The following is a 23,416-nucleotide window of genomic DNA, read 5'->3' on the forward strand; positions in this document are numbered from 1 at the left end:
CTCCGATGGTTAGGTGGGTAGCTGCGAATTAATACTCCCCAGGGGAGTCAAAGCAGAGACATCTCCATAGTGTAGTAATATATAGCATTTATTGAGGTATATGCCAGTATCCTTATAAAAAGGAGCAGGTTAAAAACAATGTGGACTGACCGTCCAGAGTGTAAGATGGCCGCCGGAGCTCCACGATGCTCCGGCGGCGTGGCGTCACGGCGTTGTTGGCTCCTACGTGTTTCGTGCCAAAATATACCGGACTCCAGATATCCAGATTGGCAGATGACATCAAGAAAAATATAACAAAACGCTCATTAACCACTTCCAGACTGGACACTTTTACCCCCTTCCTGACCAGGGCAATTTTCAGCTTTTAGCACTATCACACTTTGAATGACAATTGCGCGGTCATGCAACACTGTACCCAAATGAATTTTTTACCATTTGTTTTAGATAGATAAAGCTTTATTTTGGTGGTATTTATTCACCACTGGGATTTGTATTTTTTTTGCTATGTAAATGAAATGTCCAAAAAAATTTTAAAAAAGTGTTTTTTTTATAAAATTTTGCAAATAAATAATATTTCATCATAAATCTTAGCCAAAATTTATTCCGTTATCTTTTTAGTAAAAAAAAAAAAAAATCCAAATTAGTTTATAAGCAAAAATTATAATTTTTAAACATTTTTTTTACATTTTTATTTTATTTTTTTATATTATTATTTTTTTTTTATTTTTTACATACTGTCACCCTAGCAGTACAGTGTCACCATGGTGACACTGTACTACTTGTGAGGGGTGATAAAGATTTTTTATTTTTTTTACACTGATTGCTTTTACACCCATATAGGATATAAAAGCAATCATTTCTCTTTCTCTCTGTGTGCATTCCTGCACTCATTGAGAAATACAGAGTGAGCTGTGATTGGTCACAGCTTGTCACATGGTACAAGGCTGTTGTGAATAGCCTTGTACCATGTGACCTCTGTGATCATTCACAGATTTCACACATAGTAAGCATTGATGTCAGAAGTGACATCTTGCTTACTACTTTGCATGTGATCACTGATTGGCCAATCAGTGATCACATGATCGGGACCTCGTACAATCGGTGTTTCACTGTGTCCGGAGGACACAGCGGGCACCGGATCGCGGTGCTGCGCGCTCCCAGGGAGCGCGCACAAGCAGGGTGCGGAGAGGCCGTTTATAGACGGCCACCCGACCCTGCATTGCCACCGTACGTACGTTTATATACAACGGCCGGTCGGGAAGTGGTTAAATTGTGCGTTCTGGTGAGTGCGCATTCTTATCGCACTTTATATCACAGCACCTTCCTCATAGGACAAAGTCACATGAGAGCACCTGAAGTCACTTCAAGTCACCTAATGAACTATTTAATGATGTATATACACCTAATGAACTGTCTATTTATGATGTATATACATTTAATTTTCATATTGTGATTTTCCTCTAGCGCTGCACTTTTGATTTATATTGTCTTTTAGAGGTTTTTTATGGTTACCTGGTGCACAGCTGCTATACTTTTTATGTGCGCTCACATATATTTACCTTATTGATTGTTCTATAATAAACTTTATCGGCAAGTGGCACTGCAGGTGAAATATGCTAATGCAGCTGTCTCTACAAAAACAAACAGGACTGTTGGGTATGGTTTCCAAGGCTGACCGACACGGTCAATACTAACAGATTCCTCCATCCACACAAATCAGGTGAATGGTGGAATCCTCTCACCGGGACTTATGCTGACAGCAGCACCCACCACTGTCAGAATACACTCATCAGTAGCTGCAGCCACTTATTGTCTGAAAGCTTTTAGACATGTCCCTTCAACAGAAGTTGAATAAATAATCAACTTCTGTTGAGAGAGGTAGGCTACATACTTAACAAAATTTCGATCAGTGTATGGCCAGCTTAACTCCATGGAAATCGACTTTAGCTGTGCGTTGACTAAATTACATTCAAACACTGGGTAACTTTTAAAGTGGTCGTAAGCTCCACTTTTTTTATTGATACCTACAGGTAAGCCTATAATAACTTGTAAGTACAGTACATATCTCCTAAATGTGCACCGTTTAGGAGATATTTACTTTAGTAGCAGCCGGAGAAGTCACCAGTGCATGCGCACTGCACTTTCAGTGGATGGCTTACTGTCCATTGAGAGAACTGTGCCACAGCCGACATCATTGTGGTTCCTCAATTCAAACGGCCAGAGCCCATAAACCTGGAAGGAAGGCCATGTGAAGATGGAAGCCCTGTCAGTGGTGACAGTGCGCCACTGGAGGGCTTCATTATAAGGTAAGTGTGTCATAATGTGCTAGTATGCATTGTGACATTATCTTGCATTGGTCCACTTTTATTTTTCTTTTGTGCGGTTTACTACCGCTTTAAAGTGGTTCTAAGGTCTAAAGGTTTTTTACCTTAATGCATTTTCTGTATCAAGGTAAAAAACCTCCCCACTACCTGTCCTTTTCACCCTCATCCATAAACATTTACTTGGCTCCTGTGACTGCCACAGCACTTCTCCCCTCACTTCCTGCTGTAACAGGAGAAAATGAGGGCAGCAGTGCCAAGGCTGCTGCTGCTGTCAGCCAAATTCCTGTGAAGAGATAGTGGGCACATGGCTTACCTGCACTGTATGTGTCTATAGTCACATAGAGTGGTTCTCTGGAACACGCACTCACATGTGTCTTCTTAGAACTGGCTTGCTAAGGGGGCACCCAAAGTAAGAACAAGCTGACAACACTGGCGGGGGACTGCCAGAAGAGAAGGTAAAAGGACTTCTGTGTGCAATACAGGTGCACGAAGCAGGAGTGACCTCTTTTTTGTTTTAAACCAAAAAATATAGCCTTTAATATCACTTTAAGGAAACCTAAAATCTTATATTCAGTAACACTTTTTTCTAATTATAATAGACACATTGAGGACAACAACTTACTCTTTTAACTTTAGTCCGAAGTGGTGTATCTGGAGGGTATCTAGATGGTGCATCAGAAAGGTAAACTTCAACATCATCAGGCACTTCTTCCAGAAAGTTAGAAGGGACAAGGCCTTTGTGTCCATTCAGCTCTCCCTGTATGTACAATTAGCAGTGTTTTACTATGCACGCAGTATACAGCTCTTTCACAAAATTGCGAGAACAGGAAACTCTATTTCCTATTACAAGACTTTTAATAAACCACATTATATCATAAAAATTATTTACCACCTCAATACTGGACACTTTCACCCCCTTACTGCCCAGGACAATTTTCAGATTTCAGCACTGTCACACTTTGCATGACAGTGATAATAATAGGGGATTTTAACTACTCAGGGTAAAATTTTAAAAACCTACTACAGGACAATTTTATGGTAGAGTTCATAGAGGCCCCAACTAGGAATGATGCTCTGCTGGACCTGGTAATCTCAAACCATGCAGAGCTTATTACGAATGTCCATATAAAAGAACATTTGGGTAGCAGTGACCATAATAAAAACTCAACTTTAAGAGAGCTAGTTTTCCAAGTCTGAGAGCTGCTCTCCAAGGCTTAGACTGATAGAGAATATTGGCATCAATGAACACAGCACAGAAATGGGAGTTCTTCAAAAAGACTTTATGTGAATACACTGCAAAATATGTTCCCATGAGTAACAAGTTTAAAGGGCTAAAAATCAAACCTATGTGACATAGTTAAAAAAGCTATAGATAATAAGAAAAGAGCTTTTATTAAATATAACAATGAAGGAACGCTATCATCGTTTAAACATCACAAAGAATATAACAGAATATGCAAAAAGGAAATTATGGCTGCAAAAATTTAAAACAACAGATTGCAAAACAAACAAACCCCTGAAAATTCTTCAAATATATTAATAGTAAAATGGTTCAGTCTGAGCATGTAGGCCCTTTACAAAATAATCTGGAGTGGGTGACTGGGGACAAAGAGAAGGCAAAATGTATTAAATACCTTCTTCAGCTCTGTGTATACAAAGGAGCATGGGGAGCTCTTGTCCATAATGGGCATGCTATTGACACAGCTCCAGATGATCCACATTAGCTCACAACTGATATGATCCAGAAATATTTAGAATAAAGTACCTGGCCCGAATGGCATGCACTCACGGGTCCTTAAAGAATTGAGCTCTGTTATTTCAAAGCCATTGTTTCTAATTATTAGGGACTCTTTAATGACTGGCATAGTACCACTGGATTAGCGTAAGGCCAATGTGGTGCCAGTATTTAAAAAGGGGTCAAAATTTTTACCAAGTAATTATAGACTTGTTAGATTAACATCTATAGTTGGGAAGATTAACACCACATGTACGAGTTCTTGCTGGAAATAATATTTTGCACAGCCATCCAAAGCAGTGTGCCTGAGCTGACAGGGAGGAGAACTGTTAGTAGACAAAACAGTTTTCCCCATCGGAGATCCTTGGTCATCACCGTGCGCTGGCGAGTAATCAACAGCATGCATATCATGGCTGTTGGTTTTCTATTACTCTACTACACCTACTAGTAAATTACTTGCCATGTAAAAATATAATTTATACGAAAACAGCAATTGATCTGGTTAGTGATATTGGGCAGCTATTATTTTGAACACAACTGTATGTGAGACTTTCACAGCTTAGCCACACAGAGGGGCCCAAAATCCAAGGAGCACCTTTGGGATTTTAAGGGCATAAATTACACATCTGATTTACTGACTACCTATCACATTTAACCCCAAAACACATTCTGCTACTCCTACCATATCACATTTAAATCCCAAAACACATTATACTACTCCTCCCTAGTATGGCGATACCAAATCTCTGACTTTTTCACTGTCTGGTCTGATTATATACTGGACATTGTATCTTGTGTATCACACATCTCAACCAACTGTTTAAAAACCAATGTACTGTAATGGTCACCTCTATAGTCGTCAGGGAAAATAGTGTAGTGTAGCGTCATCTATAGCAGTCCCAATTCCTATAAACCAAGCAAGTCTAACTTACTGGTACATGACTACCGCAGGAATGCAAATTCACTGGCGTCGTGTCTCACAGGAAAGTACTTAGGGGGTGTGCAGATGGGTTAGTTCAGGCTGCAGGCAGATATATGGTCAGCAAAGAGGCAAAGGATCGGTCCAGGCAGTAGGCAGAAATGTCATAAAACAGGCCAGGGTTAGTGCAGACAGAGTCAACACTGAACTGGTGTGGTGATCAAGGACAATATGACTGGCGTGGCAGTGATCAGAGACACAGTAACTGGTGTGTCGGTGACTAGGGAAAATATGATTGGTCCAATGGTAATTAGGGACACTGTGTGTGGGTGGCAGTGATTAGGGATACTCTGAGTGGACTGCGGTGATTGGGGACACTGTGAGCGGGTAGTTGTGATAAAGGACACTGACTGGGGCAACAATGATTAGGAACAATGTGAGTGGGTGGCTGTGATTAGAGACACTGAATGGGTGACAGTGATCTAGAACACAGATTGGTGCGGTGGTGATTAGGGACACCGTGTACTGTAGTGATTAGGGACACTAAGTAGGTAGCAGTAATTACAGACACTGACTGGTGCAGCTATGATTAGGGACACTGAGTGAACTGCAGTGATTCAGAACACTGAGAGTGGACTTCAGTGATTAGGAACACTATGAGTTGGTGGCGGTGGTTAGGGACACTGTGAGTGGGTGACGGTGATAAGGGAAACTGACTGGTGCGGCGGTGATTAGGAACACTGAGTGAGTGGACTACAGTGTATCGGGACACTGCGAGTTGGTGGGGGTTACTAGGTATGGGTGTGAGTAAGTGACAGTTATTAGGGACATTGGCTGGTGTGGCGGTGATTAGAGACACTCTGAGTGGACTGCGGTGATTAGGGACACTGAGTGGATGGTGGTCATAAGGTACACTGACTGGTGCAGCAGTGATTAGGAACACTGTGGGTGGGTGGCGGTGATTAGTAACAGTGAGTGGATGGCAGTGATAAGAGACTGGCTAACGTGGCGGTGATTTGGAGCACTGTAAGTGGGTGGCAGTCATTCGGAACACTGAATAGATAGCTGTGATTAGGAACACTGGCTGGTGCGGCTGTGCATAAGGACACTTAGTGGACTGCAGTGATTTAGGGCACTGTTAGTGGCTGGGGGGGGGATTAGGAACAGTGAGTGGACTGCTGTGATTAAAGACACTGAGTGGGTGGTGGTCATAAGAGACACTGACTGGTGCAGTGGTGATTAGGAACACTGTGAGTGATGGCGGTGATAAGAGACACTAGCTAGTGCGGCAGTGATTAGGGACACTGTGAGTGGATGACAATGATTTGGGACACTGAGTAGGTAGCAGTGATTAGGGACACTGACTGGTGCGGCAGTGATTAGGGACACTGTGGTTTGGTGGGGGTGATCAAAGACACTGATTAGTGGTGGTCAGTGGGGACACTATAAGTGGGTAGCAGTGATTAGGGATGCTGTGAGTGGGTGGGGGAGATTGGGGATACTGTGAGTGGACTGTGGTGATGACACTGACTGGTGCGGCGGTAATTACGGATACTGACAATCAGCACTTATAATGGTGACATTGTACTGCTGTTCCAGTGATCAGTAATAATGGCTGGCAGCATTGACATACAGTGAAAGAAGAGCAGTCAGCCATTGTACATGATCACCGCCACAGTGGTACAATGTCACTATAGTAACATTTCACTTTCTCTGGTGAACATATGTAAAAAAAATGTTTTTTTCACTAGACCAGTGCAGTGTCACCATAGTGACACTGTACTACTCTGGGGGGGTGATCAGTGAGTGGGTGGCCCCTACCTACTCACAATGTCCATAATTGTGGCCATCCACTCACATTGTCCTTAATCGCTGCCACACGAGCCAAAGTTCCTAATCACCGCCACACCACTCGTTGTCCCTTATGACCACCACCCACTCACAGTGTTACTAATCACTGCCACACCAGTCAGTGTCCCAAATAACAGTGAAACAAAATTTCATCACAGTGCATTACATGGAAATCTGTGAACATCACTCATTGATGCAATGTATCTAAAAATGTATGTTAGGGCATATACTGTAAACCCTTATGGGTTGTTTCAGGTATAGACCTAAAAGATAACTTCGCTTTGTAAAAAAAAAAATAAATGCACATAATATTGCAGGTAAAAAATATGCATTTATTATTTACTTATACTGCAGCCTGAAAAGCATTGCACCTGTGATAATTGGATTGAGAAATTAATTGAGAACTACAAGGTGTCTGCCCTAGTGGAAGAAGGGGCTTGTAGTTCATTAATTCACAAATCTGTGTGAATGAAACAAAGTGGCTGTGTGATCAAAGCACCACACAGCCACACTGTTTTTAAAATTGTGACAGCAAATGCAAGGATCCCCTGCCAGCTGTCACAGTGGGGGATCGGAGGGGGCTGCAGGGACAGGAGCATATAATTTCTGCTCAGGATAAGGCTTATGTTAGATTTACAGGTTAAAGGTGAATGCCTATTCTTTATATGTGATATTTTTTCTTTCAGGTGAGTGGTAAATGTGTGACACAATAATAGTGTTTTTGTACTTACAGTAAAATCTTTTTTTCTTGAAGTCCATTAAAGAACTTGGGAAATCATTGACTGTAGGATTATACTTTTGCCTAACAGAATACGACACCCTTTCAAACAAAAAAAATTATCCAGCTTAGAATAGCCCCTCTCACTAAACAGATTGCCTCTTTTTTGTAGCAAAGCAATACCAAGAGCATGATCATAAACACAGAGGGGTGGGATCTATATTTTTCAATAAGCTCTAAAAAAAGAATTTTACAATTAATAAAAAAAATTCTATTTTCTTTCTTGTCCATTGGGGGACACAAGAAGTCGTTCATTTTTTGGGACATTATACACAGTCTAAACAAAGGGTATGCTACACATAAAACACATGCTAACAAATTTAAGAATAAACAAAAGAACTTGGGACTTCCTGCAGCTCAACAAGCTGCCTAAAAGACAATACACTTGAAGCTGACATCAAGAGGCTTGAACATCCACCTAGCAGAACACAGAGAACGTGTGAACAGTAGGAGGTCTTGGAAATCTGGGAAACTAGCCTGATGTCCAAAATGCATTCACAAATCTAGTAGAGTGTGCTCTGACAGAATAAAGTGGAACCCTATCCATAAGGCCATAAGCTAAGCTCAGATAATGGTCTGTCTGAGCCATTGAGAAATGGTAAAAATGAGAAGCTGGTTCATTTTTTCAAGGATGACCTGGAATGATAAACGAAGAAGGGACTGAGTGATAGACTCTTCAGGCCTGAACCACATCTAGACATTAGCAGAAATGTTCCTTATGAATGGACAGAGGAATGACATCCTGATTGAGGTGATGGCTGCAAGGAACATCACTTCATGAGTAAGAATGGAGAGGGTAATATTCCTGATGGTTTGTAAGCACTGTCTTTGAAGTGATCAGAAAACCAAATGTAGGTCACAGGGAAACCACATGGGAGACATCCTGAACAAAGGGTCTTAATCAAATAGTGGACAGCCAATTGTCTCTGGAAAAAAGTAGCAAAATAGAGACCTAACTCTTAATGGTGTTGAGGGCCTAATACTGGTCCAAAACCCATCTTTAGACAGGATTGGATTTGTCCCAAGGAAAACTACCCAGGGTGAAAGCTTCACACCACATGAAGTATATCTTCCAAATACAATAACAGATCTTGCAATACTTAGACTTCATAGCTATTAACACTTCAGGAATAACAGATTTAGAAATGCTTCTCTCCCACAGGACCTGGACTTGAACAGCCATGCTGTTAAAGTCAGCGACCTTGAAAAAGGATGGTAAATTAGTCCTTGAGTGTCAGGGATCTCCACGATACCCGCAGCGATGGTTCCGGCGCAGGCGCAGTGCGCCGCCCTGTGCAGGGACGCGGGCACTAGGTCCGGGCCGGCCGCGGCTTTCGAGTTCACGCATGCGCAGTAGAAGCCGCGGCTGCCCGCTGGGCACCAATGGCAGCGCAGGGCGCGATATTTAAACGACCCTGAGCTGTCATTCGGTGCCTTCTGGTCTTATCCTGTATCCTGAACCTGTTTCTAGTAAGTTGCTGACCCGGATTGTACCTGACCACTGCTGTATTCTCCTGCCCAGACCCTTGCTTTGCCTGACCTCTCTCCTGGATGCCCCCTATTGGACCTGACGTACTGTTGCTGACCTGGCGTGTGACCCGACTATTCTCTGCCCGCTGCTTTGTACCATACCGTCCCCATCGTTACCGACCCGGCTTGCCTGACTTTGCACTTGCTCAGCCATCCATCCCTTTCAACGGGGTCTCCAGACCTCCTCATATCAGGCTCTCTCCCGTGGGAGCCCCTGGCGAATACCCCTACCACTGGCGGGTATCCTCAGTAGGCACGACCTGTTCCCGGGTACTCCAAGTCCATCCCCACCATCAGGGGCCCTGGTGAACAAGTACTCTGGGGCTTAGACTCCGTGCGCTGGGGACGCCTGATTAGTGGTGTCGCCGGGCAGTCCCTTACAGTACCAGAAGGCCATGACTGAGCCTAGAGGAGGGCCCTCCCCACTGGAAGAAATTTGCAGGCATCTATCTAACTTGACGCAGGCCGTAGCAGCCTTGCAGGACAAATGTATGCAGCTGGAAAACCGCTTCCAGACCTGCTCCATATCTGACCCAGCCCCACAGGCCCTGGTTTCCGCACCCCCGGCCGCACTTGAGCCAGCGTCAGGGGCCTCCGCCCCACTACCCATGGCGGAACCCCGAGTACCCTTACCGGAGCGTTTCCACGGGGACCGCACACGCTTCAGGTCATTCCGTGAATCCTGCCTCCTATTTTTTGAACTTCAACCCCGTACCTTTCTGACTGAATCAGTGAAGGTAGGATTTATAATCTCACTGTTGCAGGGTGAACCCCAAGATTGGGCCCATCGGCTAAGGGGAAATAATGACCCTCACCTGACAACAGTCAATGATTTCTTTGAAGCAATGGCCATCCTATATGATGACCCGCAGCGGGCAGCCTCTGCCGAAGCAATCTTATACACACTCCGACAGGGCCGTCGGGTGGCAGATGAATACACCTCAGAATTTAGGCGTTGGATGGGGGACACACGCTGGAACGAGTTTCCCTTGCTGCACCAGTTCCGCATGGGGCTATCAGAACCCCTAAAGGATGAGCTGGCCCGGGTAGAGGTTCCCTAGTCATTAAAGGACCTAATTGCCCTGACGATAAAGATTGACCGAAGACTGCGGGAACGCAGGTTTGAGAGGTCCGGCCAGGGTCGCGGAAACAACTGGGGTCCATTCCAAGGCCCCAGCCAACCACCCAGACCAAGTATCCAGAATCCTCTTCCAGGAGATGTTCAAGAACCCATGCAACTAGGCCTGGCTCGGCCCAAATTATCGCCAGAAGAACGCCAGCGGAGACGCTCTCAGAACCTCTGCCTCTACTGTGGGGAAGCCGTTCATATGGTACGATCCTGCCCTCAGAAAATGAGTAAGTGTACCTCTTTTTCTTCTTTGTCTATTGGCAATGTCAGTCCTTCCCAATACTTAGTTGTGCCCCTCTCCTTTCAGCTTCCAGAAAGGACCGTGGAAGTGACAGCCATAATTGATTCGGGGGCATGCAGTTGTTTCCTGGATTTAGACTTTGCTCGCCAGCAGAAAATTCCCCTCCAACCCAGAAAGAGGGGTTTTAACATATTTTTGGCCGATGGCTCCCAGATAAAATCAGGAGTGGTTAATCAGGAAACTCCCCCCATTGCCACTACCATTGCCAACCTACACCGGGAATTTCTCCGCCTGGATGCCATTGCGTCACTTCTTTTCCCAGTCATTTTGGGGCTCCCATAGTTACGGGCCCATAACCCCCAAATTGACTGGGAGACCGGGTCAATCTTGTTCCCTTCCCCATACTGTCAGGAACACTGTCGCACTTCGGGCCCGGCAGGCCCCCGGGTCCTCCTATGCTCCGAGGGGGACTCTGATCTAAAACAGGTTATTCCCGCAGCATATCATGAATTCCTGGACGTATTCAGTAAACGGGGAGCAGATACTCTGCCCCCCCACTGCCCGTATGACTGTCCCATTGACCTGTTACCCGGCTCCGAGATTCCTTTTGGGCGAATTTTTCCCCTATCTGAACTTGAATTGGGGGCCCTGAAGGAATATATAGAGGACAGTCTCCAGAAGGGGTTCATCCGTCCCTCCACTTCACCAGCAGGGGCGGGGATCTTCTTCGTGGAAAAAAAAGACAAGTCTCTGAGACCATGTATTGAGTACCGGGAGCTGAACAGGGTCACGATTAAAAATCGTTACCCATTACCATTGGTACCAGAGTTATTTCAGAGCCTGAAGGCTGCGGTCATATTTACTAAACTTGATCTAAGGGGGGCGTACAACCTAGTTCGCATAAGGGAGGGGGACGAGTGGAAAACGGTGTTCCGTACCCGTTTTGGGCACTTTGAATACCTGGTTATGCCATTTGGGCTGTGCAATGCGCCAGCCACATTTCAACATTTTGTAAATGATATTTTCAGGGATTACCTGGACATTTTTGTTATCGTTTACCTGGACGATATACTGATTTTCTCATCCTCCCTGAAGGATCACAGGATACATGTGGCAAGGGTGTTGGGGCGGTTGCGTCAGCATGGGTTATACGCCAAGGCAGATAAGTGTTGCTTTGAGCAATCTAGCATTACGTTCCTGGGGTTGATTATCTCCACCGCGGGGGTCGCAATGGACCCTCAGAAAGTCTCTGCAATTTTGGAGTGGCCTGTACCCGCGGACAAAAAGGGCGTCCAGCGGTTTATCGGGTTTGCCAATTTTTACCGGACGTTCATTAAAAACGTCTCGGGTCTGGTCTCCCCCATAACTCAGTTAACCAAGCTTGAAACCCGGTTCAGTTGGACGCCGGAGGCTCAGGAAGCCTTTGAGGCCTTGAAGAAGCTCTTTACCTTGGCACCCATACTGGGCCATCCAGACACTGCCCTGCCATACATCTTGGAAGTAGACGCATCGGAGAATGCGGTGGGGTCCATCCTGTCCCAGCGAAAGGGCACCAAAGAATTACTCCATCCCGTAGCGTTCTTCTCGAGGAAACTTACCCCAGCCGAGAAGAATTACGATATTGGCGATCGGGAGTTGTTAGCCATCAAAACAGCACTCGAAGAATGGAGGTACCTGCTAGAAGGTGCCTCGCACCCCATCTTGATCTTCACAGATCACAAGAATCTCAAGTATCTGAGGACCGCCAAACGTTTACGCCCACGGCAGGCGAGATGGGCACTGTTCTTCTCCAGGTTCACTTTTCACATCACGTACAGGCCCGGATCTAAAAATACGAAACCTGATGCACTATCACGCATGTTTGAGGACTCCAAAGAAGAACCAGTACCTGACACTATTCTGTCTTCAGGAAATTTCTTGGCGCTCCAGACGGACCTTCGGTCCAAGCTATTGGAGGCATCCACGGCCGCGTCAATCCCAGTGGGGGTGTCCCTCCAGAGCAAGGGGGGACTCCTATGGAAGGATGGGTTGGTCATGGTCCCTGAAGAGGTCCGAACCCTTGTCTTGGGACATTGCCATGACCACCCGATGGCAGGACACTTTGGCCCAGCCAAGACCCTGGAGCTCCTCCAACTCTCCTTTTGGTGGCCGGGTATGGCCAAGGATTGTAAGCTCTATGTAAGATCCTGTACCATCTGCCAGAAAAACAAGCCATCGAGGAGCAAGGCTTGGGGACTGCTGCGGCCTTTGCCGATTCCTGAACGACCTTGGCAAAGAATCGCGATGGACTTTATAGTCGAGCTCCCACCGTCCCAAGAACACACCGCGATCTTTGTGGTCATTGATCGATTATAGAAGATGGCTCAATTCGTACCATTAAGGAAGACTCCGTCTGCGTCCGAGACTGCGCGAATATTCAGCCAAGAAATCGTAAGACTACATGGAGTCCCGGAGGACATTGTCTCTGATCGAGGGGTTAAATTCACATCTAGATTTTGGAGGGCCCTGTGCAAGGCCCTGGATATCAAGTTATCCCTCTCCTCTGCTTTCCACCCTCAGACCAACGGACAGACCGAGAGGACCAACCAGACCCTAGAACAATACTTGCGTTGCTACACGTCCTTCCTTCAGGATAATTGGTTACCACTTTTACCATTAGCGGAATTTGCATATAACAACGCAAGCCATTCAGCAACAGGGCAATCTCCATTCTTTTCGAACTACGGATTTCACCCTGTCTTTCTCCCTGATTTGGTCTCTGAATGCCCAGTTCCGGCGACACAAGACGCATTAACCTTCTTCTCCTCGAACAACAAAGTACTACAGGAAGCCATCGCTCGGGCCCAGGAGGACAACAAGAATGCGTGTAACAAGAAACGAAGGGGGGATCTAGTGCTGCAGCCTGGGGATAAGGTATGGTTGGCAACAACCAACTTGAGAATGCTTTGTCCCTCGAAGAAATTGGGACCTAAATTTGTGGGGCCTTTTTGTGTGAAGCGAATGATCAACGAGGTGACATATGAACCTATCCTTCCTGAAACATTCAAAATTCATCCAGTTTTCCACGTGTCCTTACTTAAACCAGTGATCCCTTCCCAGAACGAGAATCCAGACCTCCGGAGGCTATAACGGTGGAGGGACAAGAAGAATTTGAGGTGGAAACAATCATGAAGTGCCGAAGAAGGGGGGGCCAGACCCAATTTCTTATCAAATGGAAGGGCTATGGCCCTGAGGACAATTCTTGGGAACCAGCCCATAATGTCCATGCACCCAGACTTGTCCGGAGGTTTCTTCGTGACCACCCGTGGTGGAGAGATCGGGTGGGCATCCGGAGGTTGCCCGTAGGGGGGGGCAATGTCAGGGATCTCCACGATCCCCGCAGCGATGGTCCCGGCGCAGGCGCAGTGCGCCGCCCTGTGCAGGGACGCGGGCACTAGGTCCGGGCCGGCCGCGGCGTTCGAGTTCGCGCATGCGCAGTAGAAGTCGTGGCTGCCTGCTGGGCACCAATGGCAGCGCAGGGCGCAATATTTAAACGACCCTGAGCTGTCATTCGGTGCCTTCTGGTCTTATCCTGCATCCTGTATCCTGAACCTGTTTCTAGTAAGTTGCTGACCCGGATTGTACCTGACCACTGCTGTATTCTCCTGCCCAGACCCTTGCTTTGCCTGACCTCTCTCCTGGATGCCCCCTATTGGACCTGACGTACTGTTGCTGACCTGGCGTGTGACCCGACTATTCTCTGCCCGCTGCTTTGTACCATACCGTCCCCATCGTTAGCGACCCGGCTTGCCTGACTTTGCACTTGCTCAGCCATCCATCCCTTTCAACGGGATCTCCAGACCTCCTCATATCAGGCTCTCTCCCGTGGGAGCCCCTGGCGAATACCCCTACCACTGGCGGGTATCCTCAGTAGGCACGACCTAGTCCCGGGGTACTCCAAGTCCATCCCCACCATCAGGGGCCCTGGTGAACAAGTACTCTGGGGCTTAGACTCCGTGCGCTGGGAACGCCTGATTAGTGGTGTCCCTTACAGTACCAGAAGGCCATGACTGAGCCTAGAGGAGGGCCCTCCCCACTGGAAGAAATTTGCAGGCATCTATCTAACTTGACGCAGGCCGTAGCAGCCTTGCAGGACGCCTGATTAGTGGAGTGCTAGTGGTGTCGCCGGGCAGTCCCTTACATTGAGAGAGAAGATCTGGGAGTGTCTGCCAGGTTTTACAAGATTGGAGTACCACATCCACCTGAGCCATTCCAAAACTATTAGTATCACCATATTGCCCTCCATCTAAATCCTGTGAAGCAGATGGCGTTTCAAGGGGGTAAAAGTATACATTAGGTTACTAGAGTATTCCTTGAGACAAATCTGCTCAGTTTGCTCTTGGACTAGAATGTCCACAGCTTATATCCCGTAAGGATGTACACAGGAACACATTTTGATGTAGGAACCACACCCCTGGGCACTGACAGTTGAAAAAGTCTGCCTGCCCATTTTTTGAAGAAAAGAAAATTGCATAATGTATGGCCTATCTAAGAGATGTCAAAGCACAGAATGAGCAGCTTCTCTACAAATTGAGTTATTAATTATTAACTTTTTGTGTTGTTTACAAATATCTGGATTGTATTTGTTTACACTTTTTAACATCAGAAAAGATTGTTTAGTCTTTTCCCTTTATAAGGCCCCATTCACACCTGCAGCATCCATGAACGCGCGTACGCTGCCAAAAATGCACCAAAACGAGCACTTTTCTTGCAATGCCATTATTTCTTAACCGGTTCCCGCCCGGCCTATGGCACAAAGGCGGCCAGCAAAACACCTCATCCTTCTGGAAGGACGCACAGCGCTCCTGTCTCTCGTCGGCTGTGTCCCATGGACACAGTGCATCCTTGATGAGGGTAACAGCCAATAAAATTGTCCTATCACAGCCGATCACAACTATAAACAAATAGCGGTAACTTGCTGTTACCGCTTCTCACACACGGATCCTGTGTGAGGAAAAGAAGGGGAACAGTGAGTTACAGCTATCAGTATTGTGTACCACACTACCGATTGCCTTCACACCTCCCTGATTGCCTGTCACAACTGCCCATCAGTGTACTGGTCACAGCTGCCCATCAACCTACCAGTCGCCATCCCATCAACCTACCTGTCGCCAGCCCATCAGTGTACCTGTCGCCAGCCCATCAGCATTCCTGGTACCTGCTGCCAGTCCATCAGCATACCTGTCGCAGGCCCATCAGTGTACCTGTTGCCAGCCCATCAACCTACCTGTCGCCAGCCCATCAGTGTACCTGTCACCAGTCCATCAGCGTACCTGTCACTAGCCCATCAGCATTCCTGGTACCTGTCGCTAGTCTGTCAGTGCACCTGTCAGCACAGCCCATCACATACCTGTCATCACAGCCCATTAGTGTACCTGTCATACAGCCCATCACATACCTGTCAGCACAGCTCATCAGTGTACATATCATACAGCACATCATGTTCCTGTCAGCACAACCCAGACGCTCTGAAGACCAGGCAACAACTAGCAGCGCCAACGTACCAATACCATTACACCCAAATGGTCAGTCAGCAAATGCCAACAGAGCTAGACCCCAGGATGACAGGCCCAGTACCAGCACTGGAATATCATGCCAGACCCCAAGAGTCAGGGCACAAACATACCTCCCAGATGCTCTGGCAAACCCTCTGTGGCTGCCTTCCAGCTCAGGTTCAGCTACAATCCACCCTTTCCCCGCACAACCAGGCATGCAACCCAACACAGAAAATTTTTCCCCAATTGATTTTTTTAATTTATTTTTCCCTGATAATTTCCTTCAATCAATTGTAGATCAAACCTATTTGCCCAACAGTATATCACAGACAACCCCAATTCATGCTATGCCCGTCCATTCAAGTGGAGATGGCTAACAGTAGAGGAGCTTAAATTGTTTTTGGGTCTTGCGGTCAACATGGGGCTTACAAAAAAAAAATTGAATTACATTCATATTGGTCCACCCAACCCATCCATCCATCACATTCCCATCTTTTCATCTGTAATGTCCAGGTTATGTTATGACATGATAATGCGCTTCCTGCATTTCAGTGATAATTCCCAGTGCCCTCCCCGAGATCAGCCAGGCTATGACAAACTGTATAAAATTCGCCCCATAATTAATTTTTTTTTTAGAATATCTGTGTGGACAAATCTCTTGTCCACTTTACTGGCCGGCTGGGATTCAAGCAATATATTCCCAGTAAAAGGGCCAGGTATGGACTGAAGCTCAACAAGCTGTGTGAAAGTGCCACGGGATATGTGCATGCCTTTCACGAGTATGAAGGCAAAGACTCCCAGCTCAAGCCCCCTGGGTGCCCAACCTACATTGGCACAAGTGGAAAAATTGTCTGGGACCTGGCCTTTCCACTTTTCCAAAAGGGGTTTCACATCTACCTAGACAATTATTATACAAGCCTGCCCCTTTTCCGCCACCTGTACCTTGAAAAAACGATGGCCTGCGGTACCACCCGAACAAACAGGAAGGGCTTCTCACAAAACTTAGTTAACACAATTCTACAAAGAGGAGAATCTGCAAGTCTTAGGAACGAGGAAGTGCTGGCCGTGAAGTGGAGGGATAGGAGAGATGTTTATGCCCTGTCCACTAACCATAATGACATCATGGTGGAAATTCATAGAAGACAAGGTCCCATCCAAAAGCCAGAGTGTATCTACAATTATAATCAATTCATGGGGGGGGGGGGGTATTTAAACGATCAGATGCTGCAGCCATATTTATCAACAAGGAAGTCGCTCTACTGGTACAAAAAAGTTGCAATATACTTTTTACACATATAATGCATACATCACAAAAATCAATGGAAATACCTACCCCCTTCCTCAAATTCATACAAGATGTCATCACTGCCCTAATCTATCAGCAAGGATCTCCAACACAAACCATTCACTCCGATTGTGTCAGCAGACTTCATGAATGTCATTTCCCTGAGTATTCCACCATCAGAAACAGGAAGAAGACGCCAAAAAAAATTGAAGGTATGCAACAGATGAGGAGTTAGGAGAGACACTAGTTTTCATTGTTCCCAATGTCCCTCCCAACTAGGCCAATGCATCGGAGACTTCTTCAGACGTTATCACACTTTAGTAAGATATTAGTTCCTCATATTTTTAACAGCCTGCAATTTCCCCATTTTTATTATCTGTGCTGATCTTTTGCCTACTGCCTTGATTGACCATGCCTCTGCCTTCCACCTTAACTGACCCTGGCCTGTTTACCGACAATGCTTCTGCTTGCCGTCTGAATTGCTTCTAAACCACATTTCTGTCTTCCACCGGAACTGACCATGGCTTGTTTATCAGCTATGCTTCTGACTGCCGTCTGGATTATCAACCATGTTTATGCCTTCTTCCTGGAATGACCTCGGCCTGTTAAATCGACAGTGTTTTTTGCCTGGTGCTTGGATTGATCTTTTGCCCTGCTACTGCAGTAGTGGGATTCAAGATAACACAGGGGTCTCACACGTGAGGGGCTTCAGAATAGAGAAAAAAGTTTTTGGTTTTCTCTGGGTTTTGTAATTCCCGATACAGGATCTGTTTGTCCGGAGGCTTTAAAGAGATTGGGTGGGACGAAGCCTCTACCCCTGTGCCCCGGTCCTATCTGACCAAGGCCCAAAGCCTGATGTTGCTGCCTGGACCAATACTTTGTGATGATCATATATCTGCCTGCATTGACCCAGGACTTTTTATAGACCATGTTCTTGCCTGTTGCCTGGACCAATACTTTGGCTGTGCTGACCATATCTCCTCTTGCTACCTGTACTGACCCAAGACTTTTTCAGACCATGTTCCTGCCTGCTGCCTGGACCAATACTTTGGCTGTGCTAATCATATGTCTGCTTGCTGCCTGTACTGACCTAGGACTTTTTATGGACCATGATCCTGCCTGTTGCCTAGACCAATACTTTGGCTGTGCTGACCATATCTCCTTTTGCTACCTGTACTGACCCAAGACTTTTTCAGACCATGTTCCTGTCTGCTGCCTGGACCAATACTTTGGCTGTGCTAATCATATCTCTGCTTGCTGCCTGTACTGACCTAGGACTTTTTATGGACCATGTTCCTGCCTGTTGCCTAGACCAATACTTTGGCTGTGCTGACCATATCTCCTTTTGCTACCTGTACTTACCCAAGACTTTTTCAGACCATGTTCCTGTCTGCTGCCTGGACCAATACTTTGTCTGTGCTGACCATATCTCTGCCTGCTGCCTGTACTGACCCAGGACTTTTTATGGACCATGTTTCTTCCTTCTGCCTGGATCTCAGTCTGCTGCCTGTTCTGACCCTGGCTTGTTTATCCACCATATTCCTGCCTGCTGCCTGGTCGAATCCTGTGGCTGTTGCCTGCTTCCTGGTCGAATACTCTCCTAAAACCGCAGGTAATCTTTTGCTTATCCTTTCTTTAGCTAGGCTGTGAAAAAGTCTCACAAGTGGTATTGTCTTGTTTAGGAGGGAGTAGTAAAATTTATTTTTGAGCATAGAGGAAATATCCTATAAATTGACAACTTTGTGTAAAAAAAATACTTTTCATTTTCTTTCCACATTTTCTAAAAACTTGTGGAAAAAAATTACATGTTCAAAAGACTCATTATGCCTCAAAGAATATATTTTGGAGTGTTTTCTTTCCAAAATGTAATTATTTTGTTTGTTTTTCCATTGTACTGGTGCCTGGGGCCTTCAAAACTGTGATACGTAGTCAGGAAATTAGATGTGTAATTTATGCCCCTTTTATGCTCCTAGAATGCATGAAGGTGCTACTTGGATTTTGGATCTCGGTATGTGGCCAAGCTGCGGAAAAGTCTCACACATGTGGTATCACCATATTCGGAAGGAGTAGCAGGATGCATTTTGGGGCATAATTCTTTGTATGTACATGCTGTGTGTTAGAAATATCTTATAAATTGACAACTGTTTGTGGAAAAAAAAAAAAAAATTTCATTTTTCTTTCCACATTTTCTAAAAACTTTTGGACGAAAATAACACATTCAAAAGACTCATTATGCCTGATAGAATATACCTTGGAATGTTTGCTTTCCAAAATGGGGTCATTTTGTGGGTGTTTCTATCGTCCTTGTGCTCCAGGGCCTTCACAACTGCGATAGGCAATCAGGAAATTAGATGTGTAATTTATGCCACTTCTATGCTCCTACAACCTGTAAAGGTACTACTTGGACTTTGGGTCTCTGTATGTGGCTAGGTTGTGGAAATGTCTCACACATGTGCAATTGCAAGTATGTCTATGCCAGGTGTGAGAAATAACTTTATTTTGACAATTATGTGTGAAAAAAAAATAATTTCTTCATTTTCCAAAGAATTGTGGGAAAAAATTACAACTTCAAAAAACATACCATGTCCTTTACTAAATACTTTGGGCTATTTTCCAAAAAGGGTTCTTTTGGGGGCTATTTGTACTTTCCTAGCATGTTAGGGCCTCAAGAACTGAAATAGGCCATCAGTGCTTCAGGTATGATCAATTTGCAATGATTGGCGCCATAGCTTGTAGACTCTATAACTTTCACAAAGACTAAATAATATACACTGAATTGGTTTTTTTTTACCTGTATCCTGTGTTCCTGTTTCTGCCTGACTTGTTGCCGACCCTGCCTGATCCTGACCTCTGCTGACTTCTCCTGTTTGATCCCTGGCTTGTGACCCTGACCATTCTCTGCCAGACCCTCTGCACCGCGCTGCCCGTGAGTTACTGAACCCAGCTTGTGACCCCAACCACTCTCCCGCCTGTTCCTGGTACTCCGTTTGCTACTGACCCAGCCTGCCTGACGACTCTTGCATTGTATGTATTGTTATCTGTAGGTGGTTTGGTTTGTTTGCACTGTGTTTATGTTTAGATTTGCACTGCGTTTTGTATTGTTAGTCTTAATAAAGCATATTGTTTATACCATATCTGAAGCCTGCATTTCCCTGTGTCCGTCCACACACCTCTGGTCATACCCAGAGCCCTGACATTGCACCAAGGCCAATCCTGACCAGGCTGCACAGGGAAGCCATCTTGGCTTATTGTTGCTGGGAAGGATGGATCTTGATGAGGTTGTGTATTTATCTCTGCTAGTGTTTGATGACAAAGACTATGCTTATCAGACTCTGAAGGAGTATCCCAGGGATCAACTACTAGAGTGTATAAGGATCGCTCATTGCCTAGTAGATCAGGGCACAGAGTTTTCTGAGGTGCAGCCATTGATCCAGGTTTGTGCTGAGTTTGCTCGGTCCTGTACCCCTGAAAGCAGGAATTACTTTTTTCCCCCATTTAGTGTGGATCAAGTGGAATCACTGGTATGGTTGTTGGAGGATGATCCAGATTGCTTCCATGAGCATTATGCAGCTTGTACATCACATGTGCTTATGGATTGCATAAACGCAGTGCAGTCTTTGATCAGACAGGATATGTGTAAGCTGAGTTTTGTTCAACCAGTACTGCAGACATGGACAGATTTCTTACACCCAGCCTCAGTCAGCTTGCAACATCATTCCTCTGCTCAAGGCACTCTTCCTGCATCCCGACAGCACCCCCAGTGACGGCCCAGTATACTCTGCTAACTACCACATACCAGTCCCCTGCTCCCACTCGCTGCACCTATCCTTTCTTTAACCCTGTAAAGAAGTCCTCTGTAGCAACTGCTCCCTCCTCTGTTCCATCCTCCAGCTCTTCTCTGTCTTTAGCAGCTCCATTCGTTTACAGACCTGCGTTTACTTACAGTGCTCCAGTAACTAAAACCAGAAAAAAGCGAAAATTCTTTCCAACAGTACCATCCTGCCAGTATCCAAACCGGTCAGCCTGCCGTCTGAGAACCCGCCTTCCGTGGTTCAGCCTGGTGCCTCGGCACCCGCAATTCAGCCTGATGTCTCTACCCAGCCTGATGTCTCTTCCCAGCCTGATGAACTGATCCAGCCTAATGATCCTATCATGCCAGGTGACTCGGTGCCCGCTGTCATGCCTGGTGACCTGATGCCCGCTGTCGAGCCAGACGATCCAATGCCTGATGACCCAGTGCCCGCTGTCATGCCTGGTGACCCGATGCTCGCTGTCGAGCCAGACGATCCAATGCCTGATGACCCAGTGCCCGCTGTCATGCCTGGTGACCCGATGCCCACTGTCTTGCCAGATGACTCAGTGCCTGCTGTCGAGCCAGATGACCTGATGCCTGGTGACCCGATACCCGCTGTCGAGCCAGACGATCCAATGCCTGGTGACCCAGTGCCCGCTGTCATGCCTGGTGACCCGATGCCCGCTGTTGAGCCAGACGATCCAATGTCTGATGACCCAGTGCCCGCTGTCATACCTGGTGACTCAATGCCCGCTGTCGAGCCAGATGACCCGGTGCCCACTGTCATACCTGGTGACCCGATGCCCGCTGTTGTGCCAGTTGACTCAGAGCCCGCTGTCGTGCCTGGTGACTCGGTGCCCACTGCCTTGCCAGATGACTCGGTGCCCGCTGTCGAGCCAGATGACCTGATGCCAGGTGACCGATGCCCGCTGTCGAGCCAGATGACCCGGTGCCCGCTGTCGAGCCAGACGATCCGGTATCTGATGACCCGGTGCCCGCTGTCGTGCCAGTTGACTCAGAGCCCGCTGTCGTGCCTGGTGACTCGGTGCCCACTGCCTTGCCAGATGACTCGGTGCCCGCTGTCGAGCCAGATGACCTGATGCCAGGAGACCGATGCCCGCTGTCGAGCCAGATGACCTGGTGCCCGCTGTCGAGCCAGACGATCCGGTATCTGATGACCCGATGCCCGCTGTCGTGCCAGTTGACTCAGAGCCCGCTGTCGTGCCTGGTGACTCGGTGCCCACTGCCTTGCCAGATGACTCGGTGCCCGCTGTCGAGCCAGATGACCTGATGCCAGGTGACCGATGCCCGCTGTCGAGCCAGATGACCCGGTGCCCGCTGTCGAGCCAGACGATCCGGTATCTGATGACCCGGTGCCCGCTGTCGTGCCAGTTGACTCAGAGCCCGCTGTCGTGCCTGGTGACTCGGTGCCCACTGCCTTGCCAGATGACTCGGTGCCCGCTGTCGAGCCAGATGACCTGATGCCAGGAGACCGATGCCCGCTGTCGAGCCAGATGACCTGGTGCCCGCTGTCGAGCCAGACGATCCGGTATCTGATGACCCGATGCCCGCTGTCGTGCCAGTTGACTCAGAGCCCGCTGTCGTGCCTGGTGACTCGGTGCCCACTGCCTTGCCAGATGACTCGGTGCCCGCTGTCGAGCCAGATGACCTGATGCCAGGTGACCGATGCCCGCTGTCGAGCCAGATGACCCGGTGCCCGCTGTCGAGCCAGACGATCCGGTATCTGATGACCCGGTGCCCGCTGTCGTGCCAGTTGACTCAGAGCCCGCTGTCGTGCCTGGTGACTCGGTGCCCACTGCCTTGCCAGATGACTCGGTGCCCGCTGTCGAGCCAGATGACCTGATGCCAGGTGACCGATGCCCGCTGTCGAGCCAGACGATCCGGTATCTGATGACCCGGTGCCCGCTGTCGTGCCAGTTGACTCAGAGCCCGCTGTCGTGCCTGGTGACTCGGTGCCCACTGTCGAGCCAGATGACCTGATGCCTGGTGACCCGATGCCCGCTGTCGAGCCAGACGATCCAATGCCTGATGACCCAGTGCCCGCTGTCATGCCTGGTGACCCGATGCCCGCTGTCGAGCCAGATGACCCAGTGCCCGCTGTCGTGCCTGGTGACCCGATGCCCGCTGTTGAGCAAGACGATCCAATGTCTAATGACCCGGTGCCCGCTGTCGTACCTGGTGACCCGATGCCCGCTGTCGAGCCAGATGACCCGGTGCCTGATGACCCGGTGCCCGCCGTTGTGCCAGTTGACTCAAAGCTCACTGTCGTGCCTGAT

At 47.3% G+C, this 23,416-nt stretch overlaps 1 protein-coding gene across 20 annotated transcripts in view; it reads right to left on the bottom strand.

Annotated features, from left to right (window-relative positions):
- RIMBP2 (RIMS binding protein 2) overlaps positions 1-23,416 on the bottom strand; it is a 593,145-nt gene that overhangs the window by 4,014 nt on the left and 565,715 nt on the right. For all 20 annotated transcript variants that reach the window (XM_089653728.1, XM_089653746.1, XM_089653735.1 and 17 more), the window contains one exon: positions 2,947-3,081. In XM_089653728.1, coding sequence (XP_089509854.1) covers positions 2,947-3,081 — 135 coding nt within the window. The remainder of the gene's footprint in view (positions 1-2,946; positions 3,082-23,416) is intronic.

This window comes from Staurois parvus, unplaced genomic scaffold (genome assembly GCF_062004578.1).
Source record: "Staurois parvus isolate SC_StPar_1 unplaced genomic scaffold, SC_StPar_1.0 ptg000719l, whole genome shotgun sequence".
Taxonomy (NCBI): Eukaryota; Metazoa; Chordata; class Amphibia; order Anura; family Ranidae; genus Staurois; species Staurois parvus.